The sequence below is a fragment of the Mercurialis annua genome, linkage group LG5 (genome assembly GCF_937616625.2).
Source record: "Mercurialis annua linkage group LG5, ddMerAnnu1.2, whole genome shotgun sequence".
NCBI lineage: Eukaryota > Viridiplantae > Streptophyta > Magnoliopsida > Malpighiales > Euphorbiaceae > Mercurialis > Mercurialis annua.
Genome location: NC_065574.1, coordinates 47,979,447 through 48,002,062, shown reverse-complemented (window position 1 = coordinate 48,002,062; position 22,616 = coordinate 47,979,447). Strand labels below are relative to the sequence as shown.

Below are 22,616 nucleotides of genomic sequence, written 5' to 3'. Positions count from 1 at the left end.
AAAATTATTTTTTTTAATTTTTTGAAGATGGTATTTTTGTACTATTAATAACATTAATATCTAATTAGTATATAAGTTAAAAATGAAGGATTGTTTTAAACTCTTTTTTAAATGAAAAAAAGTACAATTTAATGCTTTTGGGTAGAGATGAAACATAAAAACTCAAAATTGGGTACAAATGGTGTTTTTACAAGGTCAGGGTATAAACGAAAACAAAATGCAAGGTGGGGTTTTTTTAAGGAATTAAGCCTATATTTTTAAAAAAACGTCATTTTTTTTTTACATTATGCCTTATAAGAATAATATTCATTTTTTTGAGAGTGAATAATATTCTTTAGTTGTGATATCATCATCTTCCTTCGTCTTTTGTATTATCTGATTCTATTGCGGTTCATCTTTTTCAATAGTTAAACCAGGTAATTAACTCATAATTATAAAAGTAATTTTGATTTAAATTTATTTTTGATAGAAATCGCTTGCTTTTATACTTCAATTTGAGCTTTTTTTTTTGCAATTAATTGTTATTTTCGGTTTTAATAGATTGAGTTTGAGTTTGATTTTATTTTAGGTTTTAATTTTGATTTTTAATTTGAATGATCCAATGCAATACGCCGTGCCTGATTATTACGAAGTTCTTATTCTTGACCTTGATTTTGTGATTATATGCATTAGAAACTTTGAATATAACATCGACACAATTTATGATTTCTTGTATTGCAGATATCTGACTTGGAATGTCATGCCGGATTAATTAATTAATATATCATTTTTTGTTTGTCAATTTGATGGTAGATCGCCTTTTTTTATCCACAACATTGCATACCATGGCAGATGAGTTGGGTGCTCTTTTGACTTCATTAATGGGTATGATTTACATTGTATTGCCATTACTGTTGAAATATGACTTAGAATATAGATTGATATTTGAGCTTCATGGCTTTGAATGGTGAGCATATTTATCTGTAGTTGTGATGCATCTAGACGAGTAACCGATTAAAGGCAATTCAATTGGATTTTCTTTTTCTGACGGATTAAAGCCTGTGTGTATAATGTGCAGTGTGATCCTGAAAAACAAGGTTCTTGTGACTCATGCTGCAATGTCGGGCTCATGAAAAGTGCTTTTGAGTATACTCTTAAAGCTGAAGGTCTTATGCGTGAGGAGGATTATCCTTACATTGGTACTGATGGCGGTGCTTGCAAACTCAACAAGAATAAGATCGCAGCAAAAGTATCAAACTTTAGCGTTGTTTCTCTCGACGAAGAGCAAACCACTGGCACTGCAAACCTTGTTAAAAATGGTCGTCTTGCAGGTAAGATATATCTCAATAAGATCAATGCAAATTAATCATAGATAAAATAAACAGAAATGAATCAGTCCGAAGCGGGCATAAAGCAAAAAATGTATTAGTGATGGAATTAATTGATGAAGTACTGCCTGTCTGATGCTATTTGAAAACAATTTAGTGCATGAAGTGTATTAAATTCACTAGAGCAGAATCTTAAAAATTATCCTTAAAATTTGACTCTTATTGTAAGCTTTTTTGCACTGTCCAAATATTGCACATACATCAAAAAAAATTAAGCATGTCTCTGTGTGTATTTGTTGGCTGTGTAATTCGTTGAATCCATTTAAAATATTGTCGGGGTTTCTCTAAAAAGATGTTCTGTTTTGCCACAGATTTAACATTGTCTGCTTCATTGTTTTCTTTACCAGCATTCTGACTCACAATGCTCCAGAATTCTGCTTGATTTCAGCTTTCAGGAGTCTTTTTATCAGAATTTGCAGATCCACATTTCCCGACACTGTAACTTTAGTTTGCAAAGGAGGTAAGTTATGCCAGGCGCAATTTGTTTCTTTGTGTAGGCGTTCCTAAATTTAATAAAATCAATTGCATCTTCTATGATCCTCTCTATAGTCTATTCTTTGTGATGGCATTTTTTATAGGTTTTATTACTAGACCAATTAATTTGTTCAAAACTTGTTTGAACAATGATGAGACCAAATTGGTATTTGTATTGATAGATTGAGAGAGATGAGGATTAGGAAACGAATTGCATATTTTGTTTTATTTATTTATTTTATATACTATTCCTGCATTACACAATCTTAAGTTCATCAAATAGTGTTTAATTATTTGTCATTAATATTGGATTCAGGCTGTTCAAAGAGAAGGAGAAGAGGAGAAGGTAGAATATGCTCAAGGTGACAAGAACAGATTCGTAAGGTGTGTCAAATCTGAAGCAAAATTGCTTATCCAATGCAGGTTATCTACATCAGTAACATACACATTTTGATAGCTATTGGCTGATATGTTACTATTAGTTGTTCTGTTAATTAAAATTCAGTTTCTGATTGTATGTGCAGCTTTTGGAAACCATTTATTACAAACAATTGCCTATGTATATTCAAGGCAAGCAGCACAAGAGCTTGGAAAGAAAGCAATTTATCTTGGTGCCCAATTTTGATAGAATGGGGTTCGCAACAAAGAGAATATAAAACCTATTACTTGGATTTAGTAGAGTTTGAGTTGGAAGAATGGATTGCTAAATAATAACTAATAGACTGAGTGATGTTATTATTCATCCTGTGGTAAATCAAGCAATACCATCCGTTTTGTCTTTTCCACGTCAGCACGCGTGCATTCACGCACAGTTTGAAGAGTTAAATAGAATAAAATTAATAGTTCAGAGGTTTAATAGAAAATGAAAAAAGTTTATACGTCACTAGAAATAAGTGGTAAAGTTTAGGGATTAAAAATGTGTTAAGCCAAAACTTTATACTCGAGGCATTAATGCTTTCATATATAATGAAATATTAGTTTTTTTTTTTAAATATTAGCTTTTTCAAAATTATGACAATTGAATGTTTTTAGTTTTTTAATTAACAAGCCAATTAGAAGTGGACTTGCTCATTGGTTAAGGTGTCTTGTCCGCCTGTCCAGACTCTTCCACTTACGACCGGGCTTGAGCACTAATGTTTTTCTTTAAGTCCAGCACAAACTCGATCCTAAGAAAGCCTTTTTTTAATGGACGGGTTTAGACTTTCACTTTTTTATAATTTCTTATGTAAGCCCGAAAGTTTTTTTGGCCGAGCCCACATATATATATATAGCTTTCAAGGGCAGGATTTAAATAGTAAAGATGAAGCCCAAATCCGGACCGAGTTTGGGTTTACATAAAAATTAAGCCTCGTTCAAGCCCGGCCATTGCCTGGCCCATAAACTAGTCTACTTAGATGACTTAAAATAAATTATACATTGCTATTTTAATCTCATGTATAAATAAATTTTATTTTATAAATTATTATTATTAGTACTGCTTTAGAAATAAAATTAAAATTTCGATCAAAATAAATTTTAATATATTTTAAGCACATGAATGATAGAAAAATGAATAAATTAGATGTTTGGTATACTTCTAAAAATTAAAGAGAAAATTACCGAGAAAGGCTAAAAATTGGCCCAGTTTTCCTGCGGTATATTTTTTCTTCCACAGTTTTTTTTTTTTAGAAATTCCAGAGTTTACTTCTCTACCACTTTTCTTACAAATTTACCATTTTTCTCCAATTTGTTTTCATCACGACCTTTTCCTTAAACGGTCCAGAAGATTAACCTAATTTCCCTAACCCATCTCCTTCCCATATTTTTTTATCTTCAACCTAATATACAAAACGGCCGCCGGTGTTACTGCGGTTACGACGGAATATGAGAGTAGGAATTCGATCGGAGTTGTCGGGTTGGGTCTGTGGCGGAACCAGATTTTTTTTCAACCCGGGCTAATTAATATAATTTTTTTAACATAAATATGTACATGGTTATAATTTTAAAATTATTTCAATAAAATTATTTCGCTCCTCCAATTTGTAAAAAAATAAATAAAAAAAATTCAAATTCATGATTTTGGATAAAAAAAATTACTTATAGCTTGTCAATTCTGGATCGTTTTACACTGCTAAATTTTTAAATTAAGGGCTATAGGTAGAATTTTATTAACTTGATAATTTTTTTTAATCTTGGGAGCGCCACGCAATTTATTAATAGCCTCGCTTATGACGGAGGAAAACCGTGGTTACATAGGCTAAGAGAGATACAAATAAGAAATAAAAAAATCCTTACGAGTCATAAATAAAAAAGAAAAATTATTAAATGAATGGGACATTGCCCATTTGATAAATTAGCTTTTAGTAAAATAAAAAAAAATCAAAGATGATATTACGAGTAAACTATATAACAAACATAGGAATCGAATATAGGAATAAAAGATAAATTAATTTTTTAAAATTTATTTAAAATTGATGCAAAAATTAAATAAGAGAAAGATAAATAAATAGCACACAAAAACTTATGCCGTGAAGATAAATTTTTATTCTATTTGTAAGAATTAATAGAATTACATCATATATTTAAGCTAAAATATGTGCTGGCCCCTAAAAATGAGCTCAAATACTTAAATACTAGTATATTATTTCAGCGGGCTAAAGCACGACCAAGTTCCGCCACTGGGTTGGGTCGTCGTCCGGGTATTGTTGTGATCAGATAAGATTTACATAAATCGACGGTGGGTGTTATCCGATTGTGAATTAGTGGTGCAGTTCAATCACTTCCTTGTTTTTTCAAATTCAGATTCTTCATCGAATCAGGTGTCTTCACGTCTATGTTAAGACAGGCGCGTGGAGTGAAAGAAGAACGGGGATCTGCCGCCGCCACCGGAGCTAGAGAAAGAGAGGCTGAACAGCTGATAAAGAATTGGGTGGAGCTCATTTTTGTTTAGTATGATAAAGATTTAAATAAAGTCTTTGATTAATTTAAGTGTTTCAGTTGAGCTGGGCATATATATTTTTGATTTATTTCTTTGATTATTTTCAAGAATTTCTTCATGGCTGAGATGAGACTTGACATTTTTAGGAGGCAGAATTTGAAAATGGACTCAATTTATATGAAATTGACATTTTTCAAAATGAATCCGGCATTAAAAGCTTAGCTTTAGTTTAGGCATTGATTTCATTTTATTTTAAGGACGTGGATAAGATTCTCCAACCTAATTGTTTTTATTGATTTATTTGAATCAACCAATTAATTTGATCAATCCATTTTTATATTTATACATCTCTAATATATATTTATATATCTTTGATATATATTTGATACATATTCGATCCAAAAAAATATTCTTATTTTTTACATTTTTTTATTACATATATTTTTTAAATAATAATTATACGACGAATTAAATTTATTATTTGTATAACTGATACATCTCCGCTATAAAAGTTAAAGATCTATATAACTGATACGTCTCCGCTGTAAGAGTTAACCAAGAAACTAGTTATAATCATATTTCGAGATCATAATATTTATATAGCGGATACATTTCCGATATATATTTGATATATCTCTAATATATTTATTATACTAATATTTTCGATATATTTTAATAATTTTTTGATATATATTTACATATTTGATATATTTCCGATACACATTTGATACATATTCAATCGATTAAATTCTTTTCTTATTCTTTTTATACATTTTTCTTTTAATTTAATTATATATATATATATATATATATATATATATATATTTACATATTTGATATATTTATACATATTTGATACATTTATAAGACGTATCAAAAATTTTATTACATGTATTACATATATATTTTTTATACATATTTGATACATCTCTGATACATAATTTATTACAAGATAGATGCATGTTTTTTTACTAAATTTATTCACGATAGATATTTTTTAAAATGTACTTAATAGATACATCAGTGATACATAATTTATACGCGATAGATACATTTTTTAAAATGTACTTAATAGATACATAGTTGATACATACTTTTATACAGGATATGTACACCGTGAATACATAATTTATACATGATATGTACATCGTGAATACGTGATATGTACATCGTGAATACATGATATTTTTTATAATGTATATAATAGATACATTGCGAATTTATACATGATAAATACAGTAAATGCTTATATCGTTGATACACAATTTATACATATAGTTATATTATTTGTGCGTTAGACTCGTGTTCTGTATGTATCAAAAATGTATCCGATGAATTATTTATAAAATTATATTATTTAAGTAGTTTTATATTTTAATATATTTTAAATTAATAGTTATATAAATAAAAGAATTTATTTAAAAAAAAAACAAAAGTTTGCACTGCTAGTGCACAGTTCATAACAGTGCACTAGCAGTGCATATAATAATGCACCAGCTCTGCTAGTGCACTATTTGTGTGTCAGCAGGCCTGACGTGCGCTGACATCAGCCTGATGTTGTCCATTTGGTGGGAGTGTAATTTTTTTCTAAAATAGTTGTTGGGTGTAAAGATTTTAGAAAAAATAGTATTAGGTGAAAATGGTGACTTTTTTTTGTATATTTCTATAAGATTCTCAAAAATAAAATCTAATAAAAATAAAATTCAAACAATGAAATAATAAATTTTAAAAAGTTCATAGATCATTCGTACAATTTTTATTTTAAATGTAATTTATACTTATGCAAATTGTTATATATTTCAGATTGTTAGAGAATCCGAATGAACCAAATTTGTTACTTTCTGTTCAATTCTACATTATTTGAAAAATTTGAATTGTTAATTGAATGTTTATAATAATTTGTAGGTATTTTTCAATATGGTTATTTGATACTCTACATATATCAAGAAGAAATGAAAGAATAATAAGAGGATTTGACATGGGAGATTTATACAGCAACTAATGCGATACCAGCTTCATTAACGATGACGATTCTATTAGGGATTATAATACTATTTAGATGCTGAAGCAATGTAGCAAAGGTGAATTTTGGAATGAATCAAATGAAGTCCATTTTTAGAATTTTGAAAGATGATAATGGCGATGATTTTATTCGGACTCTAAGGTATTATCACCCGAAGAGAAAAAATTGAAAACAATTAATTCATGGAAAACCAATATTAAAAATTTTCATATTAGTCATTTGTTTAAACTTCCTCCTATAAGAATAAAGAATAGACCTTTGGTTGTCTGGCTTAATCTATGATAACCAAAGTCTCAAAGATACAAAAAATTTCACCGGTCATTTTTATGCTCTTATTCAGTTATCTTGTGCCGATGTGGTTGTCAAATACATGCAAATACCGCCCATTTTTATTAGTTTGCGTGGGAGTCGTGACAGGCTTTATAGATTATACGGAGTGTTAACTTGATATTTTGGAATAATCTTAACTGTGGGGATCTGCAAGGTATAATATCAAATCCTGCTGTTATTTTTTCTATGTCCTAGTCATTGGGGATATATATGACCTATTACTTGAATATAGCAGAGTCCGAGTTGAAGGAATGGGATGCAAAATAATAACTAATTGATTGACTGATGTTATCATTCCTTCTATGGTAAATCGAGCAATAGAATACATATTGTTTTTTCCATATCAACGTGAGTGCATTCACGCGCGCTTGGAAGGTTAAATAGAACAAAATTGAAAGTTTCGAGATTCAATAGAAATTGAAAAATGATACGTCACAAGAAATCAAGTGGTAAAGTTTAGGGGTTAAAAAATATTTTAAGCCTAAAAACTTATACTCAAGGCATTAAACCTTTCATATATAATGAAAATATTAGTTTTTATTTTCATTTTTTAAAAAATTAGTTTTTTTTTTATATTATAACAAATGAATGTTTTTAGTTTTTTTTTTTTTATAACAAGTCACTTAAAAGTGGACCTGCTCATTGGTTTAAGTGCCCTGCCCGCCTATCCATGACCGTCCCTTATGACCGGGATTGAGCACTAATGTTTTCTATAAGCCAAGCCAAAACTCGATATTAAAAGGCTTGTTTTATACATTTTTTGTAATTTCTCATGTTGCTGGTGCATCTAGTGTTCCATATTTCGATATTGCGGAAGTGCGTTTCTGATCCTTCTCAAGTGATTGTACCGCAGAGTGTTGGGATTGACCAAGAGCTGTCTTATGAGGAGCAGCCTGCTGAGATTGTTGATACGCAGGTGCGTAAATTGCGGAAGAAGGAGATTCCGATGGTTAAGGTTCTGTGGCGGAATCACTCTGTAGAGGAGTGCACTTGGAAGACGGAGTCCGATATGAGGAACCGTTATCCTTTCCTCTCTCCTTAAGGTACGTTGGATTTGTTGTTGCTTTTATGTTATGTTAGTACCTTGGGTTATGTGTTTGTTTTATGTGTTACATTGGCATTTGATACTTTGGGCATTGTGCTATGTGTACTACTTTGGTATGTTTATGTGAGTTGTTGCTTACTTTCGTTGTTGTAAAATTGAGGACGATTTTGTTTTTAAGTTGAGAAGAATGTAACACCCTGTATTTTTGTGACTAGTTCCGTTAAGCCTAAAATGTACTTTGGGGTTTGTTGGGTGTTCGACCTCTTAGATTCAAGGTTTAAAGGTTCCAAACCTTTTAAAATGTGTTTAAGATGTATTGTAAGTAGTTTCGGAGTTTGGAGCGGTTTCGTTTTCATTTTCAAAATTTCAATTTCTCATCGGAGGCAGTAGAATATCGCGTGCGCGACATACTAAAATCACGGGCGTGATTCATGTATCTCGGGCATGATATATGTGTAGCAGGCGTGATTCGTGAACTGTTCAGTTCGCTGATTTCTATTTAAACTCACCTAATTCAACCTAATTCATTTTTACAATTTTTCTAAAAACCATAAAACGGCTCTAGCACTTAGATTACCACCTCCTATTGATTTCCAAGCCTTTGGTGATCATTGATAAGTATTTTCCTTCAATTCCTTGTGGTTTAATCCATTGTTCATCATTCCTATCAATTGTAAATTCATTAGTTATCGTATGCATTTATTGTAGGCTGATTTTGGATCTATATTTTTATGGGTTTTCTCTTGATTGTTGTTCTTAGCCTATTCCAAGAGGTTAGTGGCTCTAATCCATCGATTTGATTGCTAGATTGTTGTATGTATATATACTTTCGGTGATTAGTTTGTATTTTCTGTTTTTACTTGTTAAATATGTAAATGTTGTTTAGTGTTGTGATTTGGTTGTTCTTATCACTTGTACCTTGGGTGAATTGGGAATGGATGCTACAATTGAAAGGTTTATCAATTTGTTAATAATTTTGGATTAAAAACGTTGTTTTGAACATTAACTAAAATCTGGAAATTTCTTAAAAGGGGTAATACGTTGATAACTAGCAACTAATACATCATGTGTTTTGAAGTAATTGGCTAAGGCTAAATCATAGATTAATTAAGGTTCTCTCAATTTAACGGTCGGATCGGGGTCATCTTTTGATATGTTGTTCCTAAGAGGATTTACTAAAATTTGGTCGGTTGGATTTTTATTTGGAGGTTTCTAACTCAATAAATACATATTAAACCTTGGGCTTTAATTGCAGCCCAAGTAAAGCCCGCGGAAGTCTATAAATAGACCCCTTAAATTGCAAACCCTAGCACCCATTTGACTCCAAACCCTAAAAATTAAATTCTCCACTCAAAGAACTTGATTTCTTCTTTCTAACAAGTCCGAATGCGATTTATTCCGCTAAGAATATGATTTTATATCCTACTCACAAGATCTATGCGATTTCTACGTTGTGTTCTTCGTTGGAGGCTTGTTGATTAAATTGAATTTGGTCCAGCCCCTTGAACCTTGGGTTATTACATCATGTATCTTATTGTTCATCATCCTTAGGTATGATTTTCGGATCCTTTTGATTCATAGATTCATTGTTGTGTGATTGTTCCTAAAAATGCATAATATAGGATTTGAAATATCTAAGAGGGGGGTGAATTAGGTTTAATGGCTAATTAAAAAATGATTAGAGAGGAAAGTGATGGAGTTAGGGTTTAGAAAGAACACAAAGATATTTTAGAGTGGTTCGGATTAAAAGAACAATCCTACATCCACTACTCAATCAAAGATTGAGATTTACACTATAATAAAAACTTGATTACAAGTTACAATTTGTGTTTTGAAACTTAACACTAATAAGTTAGAACCACTCTTTAAAGGCTTCTTGATGATGTGTTAAAGTCCCATTGGTTTAGGTCATTTTCTTCCCGTTATTATTTCTCGGAAAACGTTTGAAAAACAGCTCCCAAACATTATGCACGATCGTTTAAACATGTACACGATCGTTTATGTCCAACGGCTATAAAGAAATTTGAAAACTGGGGATTTGCACGATCGTGGAAGACTTTGCACAATCCTGTAAACAGTTTGCACGATCGTGCATTGATCGTTTACACGATCGTTTAGCCCGCAGTACCTGAAGGATTATTGAGAAAGGGTTTGCACGATCGTTTATACATTTACGTGATCGTTTATCCATTTGCACGATAGTGTATCCATTTAAACGATCATGCATAATCCTAAACTCAGATAAATAGAATCTGCATAAAACTTAGGCAAACGTTAGAAAACGATAAATTCCAATTGATTGAATATATCAAAATAAAGGGTATAAAAACACATGGTCCAACATGATTTTAATGAAGTGAATTGCTGCTATTATTTTGCCATGCTTATGCTACTGAGTTTGTATGGATAAAATGATGGTTTGTACATAATAAATTGATGTTACATGTTTTAGAAAACATTTGGCATGATTCATCAATGTTAGGATCAGTGGCTATATGATTTGGGTTGTCGAATGCATGATTTGACTTGTTTAGCATGTTTAGGTAATTTCTAGCGAAATTGCGTTATCGATTGTTTAAGGGATGTTGGCATGAGTTTAGATCTGAGTTGGTTTTGTATTTGGAAATTATGTATGATATACTACTGATCTAAATGAGTTTGGGAGTTTGAATCATAAATATTTTGGTACATGTTGGCTTAGTTTGCAAACTAGTTAGTTTTACGCTAAAATACTTTGATTTCGGATTCGATGCTTTGTAGTGACTTAGGATATGAATTATTTTCATATTATTGATTATGGAATGCATATGAACTGATCTAAGTTGTTTGGATTTGGCGATTCATGTTTGGTTTCGTTTTGGGTTAAGTGCCATGAATGCTTTATTGGCTTGATTTTGTGAAAAATATGTTAATTGATTCCAAATGGTTTGCTATGGCACGTGTTATATAAAATGTGATTATTAAGCACGCTATGGCTGTTTTTTATTAGTTTTTGGCTTATTTGGTTGTGTTTGTCCTTTGGGAACTTTTATCGAACACTTTATAATCATGATGCTATACTTGGGTTTTAATGTTTAATTTGAGTTCTCTTGTTTTCTAAATTGAGACTTTGGTATATTTAAATGATTCCGGACTTTAAACGAATTATTTTACTTTGGTTGGATGTTTGGTTTGACTTAGACTCGGGTCACCCAATTTGTGAGTATAGGGTTGGTAGTTGTGATAAATCGGCTTGCTCACCACTTTGGTTTAAACTTGGTTTCATGATTTTAACTAAGTTATTGAAATGGTTTTCCAGATTATGTTTTCAAAGTGAGAACTCAATTTGACTTGACTATTGTATGACTTTGGTTATGTTGAGTATGTATGATTACTCTACTTTGATTTATGCTTTGGCTATGGATTAAGTAAATGTGTTTGCTCTGTGTTTGATGTATGCCTTGACTCGTTGATGTTTGTGCTAGTCCTATGTGGTGTCTAGTACTTTCTAGAGTTAGAACATGTTTTAATTCTAATTTATGTTTTCTTAGACTCAACGACTGTTCGTGCGTCGGAGTTGAACCAGGTTTAGTGCTTGCCGAGCTTTGTGGGGATTCGCAAGCTGTCAGTTTGTACTTACTAGTTACCGCTTTATTAAGTAAATTATTATTTTATTATATATATATACAGTATACGTATATTTCGAACTGTTTTTATCATTATGGCTTCTAGTTGGAACATGCTACTTAATGGGCTTCATTAGGATTGCGTGCGCACCGGTAACAATTTGGGTAAGGTATATTGTGAATTGTGGTAACTTGGTGTGAGCATAGCTCTCGTGACCAGGTAGAGTAACTCGGAGTAGTTCAACTCTTGGGACTCTCGATATGGATTAAGTGTGGTCGGTGGTAACTCGGTGTAGTTCAGCTCTCGGGAGCATGCCTTTTGTATAAAAGCATTACTTTTAGAATATTTTGGATTAGGGTTCCAAATATTACTCGTAATATCTATATAAAAGGTTTTAAATGGTTTTAAAGGTTTTCCACTTAATGAATGTAAATAGTGGTATGAACTCATCTCAGTATATCTAACCCGTTGTTTTCCCAATTTTTTCAGGGTTATGATTTTGAGCGAGTCAACTGATCTCCGTTTCTTTCCTTTCCTCGGAGGTTCCATTTATTTTAATAATATTGTCAAACTATTTTATTCTTAGACCGCAGTAGTAAACTAGAAGTCTTTATTATTATTCCTAGTTTGTTGTCGGGTTGGTCCGACTGGATTATATTTATTGGGCATGTTATATTATTTACTCTGGTTTATATATATGTCATTTGGAGACTCGGAGTTGACCGAGCATTTATTATATTTAATTATTGAGTGTTATACACTGCTAGAATTAGGCTGAAGTCTCGGTTGTCCCCGAGCATTGGGTTTCTTGCAGGTTTATATAATTATATTGTTATTCCAAAGGCTAGCTACGAGTTTTGGTACTAAATTATCCATACCCTAGTGTCGGTCGTGATTCATGAAAATGGGTCGTGAGAGAGTGGCAAAGTAAACAATAGAACCATAACAAAACTAGTTAATATGCTTCTTATCTTTATTCTTAGTTCGCACTAGTAATACCAATTACTATATTATTTTATTCTCTATGATGTATATACACACTCACACTGTCACACAAAAACTTATATATATGAATATATGATACGCAATTTACTAATAAAACACATTTGTCCTAATTAAGAAGATTTTATTTATAATTTATCCTAAACAAAAAATATCTACATTGTTTATTTTTTTTAGAAAAAAATCTCCATTGCTTATTTCTTTCCAAAACAAATCTACTTTCCGTATATATATATTATATTATCAACAATTCTCAGAGATCCGTACACTAAATTAACATAAATCAAATGCATGAATTATACAAATTTCTTTATTTATAAATTAATATTGTCAAATTTTAACTTTATAAAAAGTGAATAATTTTATATGTCATTGCAACTGTTTCAAAAATTTTACTAACTTATATGGTCATTGCAATATTATGTAATAAGATGTATACGTCACGCCCCATTTTCATGGATCGGGGACGTTAGGGTATGGGTATAGTTTTACCGAAATCCGTAGCTAGCCTCGCGGATAACCACACAATACAAATAAACCTGCACAAGACCAATGCTAGGGGACAGCCGAGACTCCAACCTAAGTCTAACAGTTTATATCCACAGTTATATAACCAAGTGCTCGGCTCAAATCTGAGACTCCAACAACATGCCAATTATATAAATGACCTGAATCCGAAGTAATACATGTCAACATATGCATAAAAAACAGTCAGACCGATCTGACAACAATAGTCTAAAATAATACGAGTATTAAATAAGTTTGGCATCTTAGTATACGGTGACCAAAAGTAAACCTTCGAGGAAATCAACAAAGATGGAGGTCACCGACACGCTCAAAATGAAATCCTGAAAATGGAAAAAACAACGGAATCATATATACTGAGATGAGTTCATACCACTATTTACATGTATTAAGTGAAAACCTTCAAACCAGTTAAAAAGATTTAATATAAACATTACGATTAATAGTTCGAACCCTAAACCACAAATATTATAATTTATATAATTTAATCAAAAAGGCATGGTCCCGAGAGTTGAGATACACCGAGTTACCACCGACCGCACTTAATCATAACCAGAGTCCCGAGAGCTGAGCTACACCGAGTTACTCTACCTGACTCCGAGAGTTAGTGTAATACCCCAAATATTTTAAAAATAATTAAATTGTGCCACGTGTCGTGAATTCCGATAAATTAAATTAATAAGGATTTAATTTAATTATATCGGGAATAAAGAATAATAATTATTGAGCGGGTTAACGGGAATTAAGGAAATAATTTCGAAAATTAATATAAAATAAATTTTAAGTCCCGAGATAAGAATTATTTCGCTAAAGTCCGTGAAATATTTTATAGTATTTATGGTAAAAGTCTCGAGTCAATCGGAAACCTTTTAAAATTTGGACGCGTATGCATTATGGGCTAAATTGCAATTTTTGAAAGTTCGAGGACCAAAGTGTAAATTAGCTAATTAAGCCCTGAGAATAGCGATTAAAAGATCATTGATGGGAAATAATAGTTTTTGAGTCGTATTATTTATCTGGATATAAATAATATGTACGTAATTGAGTTAAAGTAAATAATTAATCAATAAGTTAAAATAGAAAGTTTAAAGGATAATTGGTTTAAGTTAATGAAATGAAAGACTAAAGTTGCTAATTAGCCAATATATATATATATATATATATTTATGAATGAAATGAGCAGAATTCTCCAGAACCCTCATCAGTTCCATTCTTTCATTTCCTTCGTTGAAATTTCTTACGGTTCCGTCGCTCGATTTCATTTCTCGTCCGTTTCCGACGTTCTATAGCTTGAATTGATTGTGTTTCAACGGCGAATCACGGTAAGCTTGACGTTTTATCGTTTGGATGGATGAATGTTTTGATATATCGAGTTAAAGTTTTAGGCCCCGAAACGAATATATCGTTTTAAACGATATTAGAATTGATTTATAGCGTCTTGAATGTAGACTAAGCATTTTGGATGCGTTAGGATCATTATTACATCGAAAGCACGTCGGAAACAGAGCCGGGGTGAAAACCCGCGGCTGTGTGCCGCAAGGTCCAACTGTGCGAACGCACAGCATACTGTGCGATCGCACAGTGCTGTGAGAAAGCACAGGAACGCACAGTCTTGTGTGCGAACGCACAGTCCACTGTGCGAACGCACAGTGAGACGTGCTCTCGCACAGTGTTTGGCCAATCGATACGTTTTGAGGAATTTGCCCGTTTTGCGTAAAATTATCGGAATTGATTAGTTAATCGACTAATAATCGATTAGTTCGAATTATTTAACCTAACGAGGTTAAAAGAGAATTTATTTAGAAGGGATAGTTGAACCGTAAACGAGTTAGATATCGTTTATCGGAATATACACGTGAGAAACACGATAATCGATAAAAGTAATGCGTCGTGTCTCAAGTTTAGAGTCTATCCTAGAATAGGATTCTGATTAGATTTTCGATTTTTGAGATAGTTTAGATCTGGCAAGGCAAGAAGCCGCTGGACCAGGAGCTTTGGAAGCTAGACGTTTCTGAGCACCAGAGTATTTTTGGATAAGCGGTCACTGTGAGTTTATACGATTTACTTTTAAAAGTATTTATACAAGCAAATATTTTATATTACTTTATATTTGATTTAAATGTTTGAAATGCAAATTCTTTACTTGAACTGCACATATAGTAGATTTGAAACCGGTATCGATCCGATGGAACGTGCTACCTATTGGGCGGCTATAAGACTGTGTGATCACCAGTTTTGATTTGATACAGCTGTGAATACGATTAAGTGAATTTCGAAGTTGGATATACGAATGCGATACGAGAGTAAACTCGGTTACAGTGTAACCTGAGCCCCGTATCTAGTAGGTTGGACCTACCAGTGGGTCGGACCCACCATTGAAATTAAGAGATTTGTCGCCACTAACGTGGTAGAGTGTGAATACTCCCGGGTCGGACTATTGGATAAGTTTTCCTCTGAGTACATACGTTTAGCATGTTCGAGGATTAGGATTTTCAATCGGATCCAGTATTTGGCTGCAGGTGGTTTGAATACTACTGCATTGTTTTATATTTTATTTGAATACTTATTAGTAAATGTATGAACTCGCTCAGTATATTCCCATATACTGACCCCTCATAGTCTTTCCTTTCAGGTGAAAGCATTTTAAAGGATGGACTTCCATTTATTGTTCCGGAAGTTCATAGTAGTTGAATTATGTGTCAAAGGAGGTATCACTTCATAGCGCTGCAGTGGTCCGTAGACGTCTGATGTGAATAATGTTAAAGTCAAACGGTATATATATAATTAATTTTAAAATTATGTTTTCTTTCGTTTGATTTCTTTAACCAATTGCCATAAGTGGAATTGGTTATGATTATGACTAGAAATAAGGCAGTGCTAGATATGAGATATCGCTCGGTAAGACCCTGGTTTCTAAGAATCATTTGTAAATGTGTTCGGAAAACAATTAAGGTGATTTGATATTTGAAATGATAATGTTTTAAAGGGTTTTCTGAAAATAAATTTATATAGAATAATATATTTAATTAGCGAAAAATTCATAGTGGTTTTAGGCTAACTACGGGTTCCGGAGCTACCACTCCCGTTCCCTAGCGCCGGTCTCGGCTCAATAATTTGGGTCGTGACAGTTAGGCTTCCACCGAGTTACCCCATTTCACAATGTACCTTATCCAGATCAAAACCGGTCTGCATGCAGTTTTAATGATGCCCATTAGGTAGCATGTTCCAACTAAGATCCAAAAGGAGAAAACAGTTCGAAATATACGTATACAATATATATAGAAAAAAATAACAATTTACTTAATAAAGTGACAAATAGTAAATATAAACTTCACTGCTTGCGAATCCACATGAAAAACATGGCAAAAAACTAAACCTGTTTCGATTCCGAAGCACGAGCAGTCGACGGGTTTAAGAACAAGGCATAAAACATAATTAATATCATCCTCTAACTCTAGAAAGTACTAGACACCACATATGACTAGCATAGATATTAACCAATCCAACGTACACACCATTAATATGTAACTACACATATTTAGCCAAAATGTCAAAATATAAACCAATGTAGAGTAATCACACATACTCAAATATAACCAACGTCATACAACAAGTTAAGTACTATTGAGTTCCCACTTTGAAAATATAATATGAAAAGCCATTTCAAATAACTTAGTTAAAATCATGAAATCAAGTCTAAAATGCCAAAGTAGCGAGTCAGCTAAGTTATCATAACTATCAAGCTCAATCTCACATGTCGGACGGCCCAAGTTTAACCCGACCCAACGTTTTCCAAAGTATAAGCCAACGTATAAACTAAAGTTTAATGTCCTGAAAGTTCTTTGATAAATCAAATGATCATTTGAAAATAACAAAACTCAATAAAACTTAACCAACCAATGTATAACAACACGCATACAAGTTGTTCTATAAAAGTCCCCAAGGGACAACATACTTAAATAGGTAAAAACCCTAAAATAATAGTCCTTTCATATATAATAACCATATTTAGAACATCACATGCCATGACCAAACAATTGGAAACAATCAAAATGTTTCTTACCAAAACTAGTCAAATTAAGCATTTGTAGCACTTAGCCCAAAATGGGTCAAACCAAGAAATACCAAATCAAACCACTATAGTCAGGTTATAAACATGTTCCAATAAAAAAGTATGAAAACAACTCAAGTCTTAAGTCATAACAAATCATCAAATCCGAAATCAACACATTTTAGCGTGAACTAGTTAGTTGCGACATTTAATCGAAACGCGCAACTTAAAACATCACCCAACGTAAACAAATTATATGGATCAGTAAGTATATCTCATATAACAATTAAAACAATTTAAGATCAAATCCAAAATTAAGCCAAAACACTCAGAGAAATCATATTTTGCAATTTTGCCGAACATTGCATAAACTAGCTAAATGTTTCAAAACCAACAACCGACGAACAAAACTATGTTACTACTGATCTAAAATATTAAAATATCATATAGAAAATATAAGATCAGTAGGTATAGCATTTGAACACTATTTTGCAATCGTTGCGCTCAATTTCCTTAAATTCGTCAATTTCGCAAATCGTAGAGATTTCAAAATCCAATTCAATTTAAATTATCCTTTTAAAGAAAATAACTCTTCAAATCTGTAGCTATAGATGTATAAACTCATAACAACTTAAATAATTCAGATTCAATCGTTCGAATCAATCGCTAAAAGAATCAATTTTGTATATTCGCCATTGTTATGTAATTACCCAATTTCGTTTAAAAACCAATTAAGATAAGATTATACATATCAAAAATCATTGTCTTAATCATATAGATCAGTAGATAAACAATCAACAATCAAGAGCAACAATCAAAGCATTAAAAAGCCTAAAAAGTGATTCCTACGCATCAAAAACACCAAACTTGAAACCAACAATCAATTAGAGCATAGAGATTACCTAAGAATATTATTTATATGAAACGAAAAGACTCGGAGACAATAGGCCTGGACAAAAACCAATTCGAATAACCAAGAACTCGCGAAGAACACGAACATAGAAATTGCATAGATCTTGTGAATCAAATATAAAATCACGTTCGGATAGAATGGAATCACACCTGGACCAGTTAAAATGAAGAAATATAGAGTTTTCAGTGTATCAAATCGTTTTTAGGGTTTAGGAGTCGAAAGGAGGCGGACTAGGTCGAGTTAGGGGTCTATTTATAGACTTTACAAAACCTAGCAGCGCGCGCAACACCCAAAACTGATCTTATCCGACCAGATTTGAGCAAATCCTCTTAGGAACAACATATGCGAACGGCGGCCCGATCCGACGGTGAAATTGAGGGACATGGGCGTTTTATTAAAGCATGACAGATTTATAAAAACATCTACTGTAATTAACCGGAAAAGAATCAAATAAACATTGAATACCCGCATGACACATGTAAAACATATAAGATACAAAACAAAACTCAATTAAGGTGTCACAATTTAAAAATCAATCCGAACTAATCCTAAATCAAGTCGCAAACAAGATCTAACATCAATACAAAGTCTAAGGATACCAATTCAAAATTTTAGAAAACCAACTCACCAAAGTTTACTCAAAACACGTCGGAAAATTCATCGTAACAAGTCGGAATAACACGGGGTATTACAGTATATATGTGTATACTTACGAATATGTTTTTATCAAACAAAGTCAAACAGGTAGGCCTATGTGTGGACCATTTCGTTTGATGTGAAAGCTATACAAATTGGCCAAACAAAAATACCGTATTTATCCAAATTGAAGATCTCTATTTTTTTTGAAAATTTTATATGAATATTACCAATAAAAAATCTATCTACGTTCACCTAAAAAGCACATTAAATTCACATCAACTTTTAATTTTAATTCTTGGGTATGAATGTAAAAATTTAAATATCAATCTAGATGTAGCTAGAATTCACGTCAAATCAACAAGAATTTTAAATTATTGATCTCAAAGCTATATAGTAATATAAAATTCAATAAATCAACCACATTTCCACTACCAAATTTGACAAATTTGCATCGTAATCTGACGAAAATGAAGAATATACAGCCAAACACCGGCAATATATGATCAATTTCCGTTGAATGGCGCTGGTCGGAGTCACTAATCTGGAGTTATTATTTGTTGCTCGATAATGCTGAAATTAAATCCCATTTTTTTTAATATAAGCAGTTTTAAATTAAATTTTATTATAGTATTTTGTAATTATTTTAAACAAAAATGATAAATTTGTTAGTTACACTCTCTATCAGGGGAAAATTTAGAAAAATCCCCCAATTTTATATTAAATAAAATTTTAAATTAAATAAGATTAATGAGTATAAATTTTTTTAAAATACGACACCACTCTCTTTTTTGGACAAAAGGCCAAAACTGATCCAGTTTTATCAAGTTATGGGGTGATTTGATCCAGTTTTACATATTTGGGTATATTTGATATTTCGTGCCAAATTCGGGGGGAGGGGGGATGATCCTTTGTTGGTTACAATTTTGTTCAATATCTTACATCTGATCACTACTATATTTCTACCATGTAGCGACAAAATTTTCCGTTACTAAATAGCCAAAATGCGTCGCTAAATGAGTTTAGCGAGGGATTGAATCCGTCGGTAAGGTTTTCGTCGCTAAATCATTAGCGGCGAACTTAAAAATTAGCGACGAATTTTTTGCCAAATCCGTCTGTCACTAATTCTTAAAAAGAAAAACAAAAAATTTAAATTATGTTTTTTTTAGTTAAATCATAAAAATTATTCATTTGAATTACTATTTAAGCCGCCGATCACCCGATATGTCATTCATGTTACCAACCCACGATTTTTGCAAACATCCAATAGGTCATCCATTGCACATTGCTTCCACCCAAACATTTTTAACTCTGAAGTTGATATGTCATTCATGTTACCAACCCACGATTTTTGCAAACATCCAATAGGTCATCCATTGCACATTGCTTCCACCCAAACATTTTTAACTCTGAAGTTGCACCCACTTAGCTCTAGCTTCGCCAACTTAAATTATTGTTATATATCTATGTATTTTATATTTAACTCATAAATAAAAAATTATTACTTCCGTGCTTTACTGCCGTTTTCTAAAATAATTAATTTTGTAAAAAATCATTTTTAATACTTTTTTTAAATATATTTTATAAAAACATTATTTTTTTGATTTTTTTAATTTGTTTTTGATTTTTTTGACTCTTTTTAGTTCTTTTTAATTTTTTCTAAATTCTTCAGCGACAGAATTCAGAATCCGTCGCTAAATTCGTCAAAATCAGTCGCTAAAATACATCGTTAATATCGCGTTTTCTAGTAGTGGATTGATTCATTTGAGTAGTGAGTAATATTATTATCGAAAAATAAATTTTTATTTTAAAATTAATTATCATGAAAAACTATCAAAAATTTAACGGATCATATAATCTCAGGGCCATGATTGAAAATGCCAACGATAGACCTTAAATGACATGTTTCAATAATTTTCGAAGGTACTAATATTTTTTTTACATAAGATATACATACATATGGAGAAGATACATAAGGAAAAACCTATCCTAAAATCCTTGATTTTTTTTATTTTTTACTTCGATTTGAAGGATTTTTCTTATTTTTACTTGATCCTTTTAATTTCAAAAATAATTTTATGAGGTCTTTTTCTTAACAAAAGTGTAAAAATATCAGGGATCAAGTAAAACTGTTTTGGAAGTATAAGGACTAAATAAAAAAAAAAGATTTCATAAAACTGTTTTTAAAAATAAAAGGAACAAATAAAGAAATAAAAATATTTAGGGATGAAGTAAAGAAAAAACAAAAAGTACAAGAAATTTAAGATACATTAGGTCTGTAGATAAGAATATTTTGTTAGGCTGGACTCGAATTCCTACCTTTCCAGATTAAACAAAAGGCTCCATGTTTGCTAAACTAAAATTGTCAAAGTTCATCAGTTTTATTAACTGAATTGCGTCAAAACATATTCAGTTCTACACTTCTATTAATAAGTGTTAGGTCTTTTTCTCATATATCATAAAATAATAACTAAACACAAAAGTTAAACAAGAAAAACAAAAGAAATAAACCACACCACTACTTGAAACTATAAAATTATATTATGATATAAATATCAAATAATCTTCTTTCTCTTATTATTAAATCTGAAAATTTAAGTAGTTATAAATAAAGTAAGGAGAGAAAGAGAAACAACAATAGAATTATATATTATTTTAGCCGTCTGATGTTGTTAGGCTTGTCTTTGCAACACGAAATTTCACATTCCGCATGACAACCTGGATCGGCAGATCGACCACATTTATCTACACATTTTTGCAAGCAGATCTGCTCAACGTCGCATGACAATGAGACTTCAAGGAGTGGCAAAGTAAACAATAGAACCATAACAAAACTAGTCAATATGCTTTTTATCTTCATACTTAATTCGCAATAGTAATATCAGTTGCTATATTATTTTGTTTTCTATGATGTATATACACACACACACACACACTTATATATATATATGAACATATGCTACGCTATTTACTAATAAAACACATTTGTCCTAATCAAGAAGATTTTATTTATAATTTATCCTAAACAGGAAAATATCTACATTTCTTATTTTTTTCAGGAAAAAAATCTCCATTGCTTATTTCTTTCCAAAAACAAATCTACTTTCCATATATATTATACTGTCAATAATTCTCAGAGATCCGTGCACTCCATTAACATAAATCAAATGCATGAGTTATGTAAATTTCTTTAGTTATATATTAATAATGTCAAATTTTAGGATTGTTCTATGGTACCAATGAATTTTAGATCCCCATGAATTCCAGACCATTAGATTAAAGTTCAATTAAACTCCATCGTTGATTAGATAGTTATTATTGACCTGTTACCCACTAAACCGATTACAACATGAAGAGAAATCTCACTTCATCTCCTCTCTTTCAAATTTTTCTTGTCAGAGCTTAAATTTTTTTAAATTTAGAACATAAGAACATAAAAAAAAAAACGTTAACTATAAACATGGCTTTCTTTCTTTATAAGTAATTCAAACGATTCTATGCGTATATAGCGTCTTTTGCAGAAACTGAAGCTGCGAATGAAGAAAATTGGCAAAGTCCTTGCAACATTAGACTTTCATGTTATGCATGGGCTTGTTGAATTTCTTCTTTTCTTTTCTAAGAAAATAAGAACTTGCACTAACGTTCATTATACTGACACAAAAAACTTAACTTTTGACCTTTAATAAATGTAATTTTAATCATTTTAAAGTTACTTTACAAAATTGTT

General features: G+C 31.4%; 1 protein-coding gene across 6 annotated transcripts; it reads left to right on the top strand.

Annotated features, from left to right (window-relative positions):
- The first annotated feature begins 309 nt into the window (after positions 1-309).
- On the top strand, positions 310-2,631 carry LOC126680075 (probable cysteine protease RD19B). 6 transcript variants are annotated; one of them, XM_050375124.2, is made up of 6 exons: positions 312-416; positions 721-864; positions 1,058-1,310; positions 1,756-1,827; positions 2,158-2,264; positions 2,366-2,631. In XM_050375124.2, exons 3-5 carry the CDS (start codon positions 1,109-1,111, stop codon positions 2,205-2,207), a joined length of 324 nt encoding a protein of 107 aa, XP_050231081.1. In that variant the 5' UTR covers positions 312-416; positions 721-864; positions 1,058-1,108; the 3' UTR covers positions 2,208-2,264; positions 2,366-2,631. The 6 variants fall into 6 exon arrangements, with proteins under 6 accessions (XP_050231079.1, XP_050231081.1, XP_050231080.1 ...); XM_050375123.2 differs by having other exon boundaries at positions 1,738-1,827; positions 2,158-2,225; XM_050375119.2 differs by having other exon boundaries at positions 1,738-1,827.
- Positions 2,632-22,616: the final 19,985 nt, after the last annotated feature.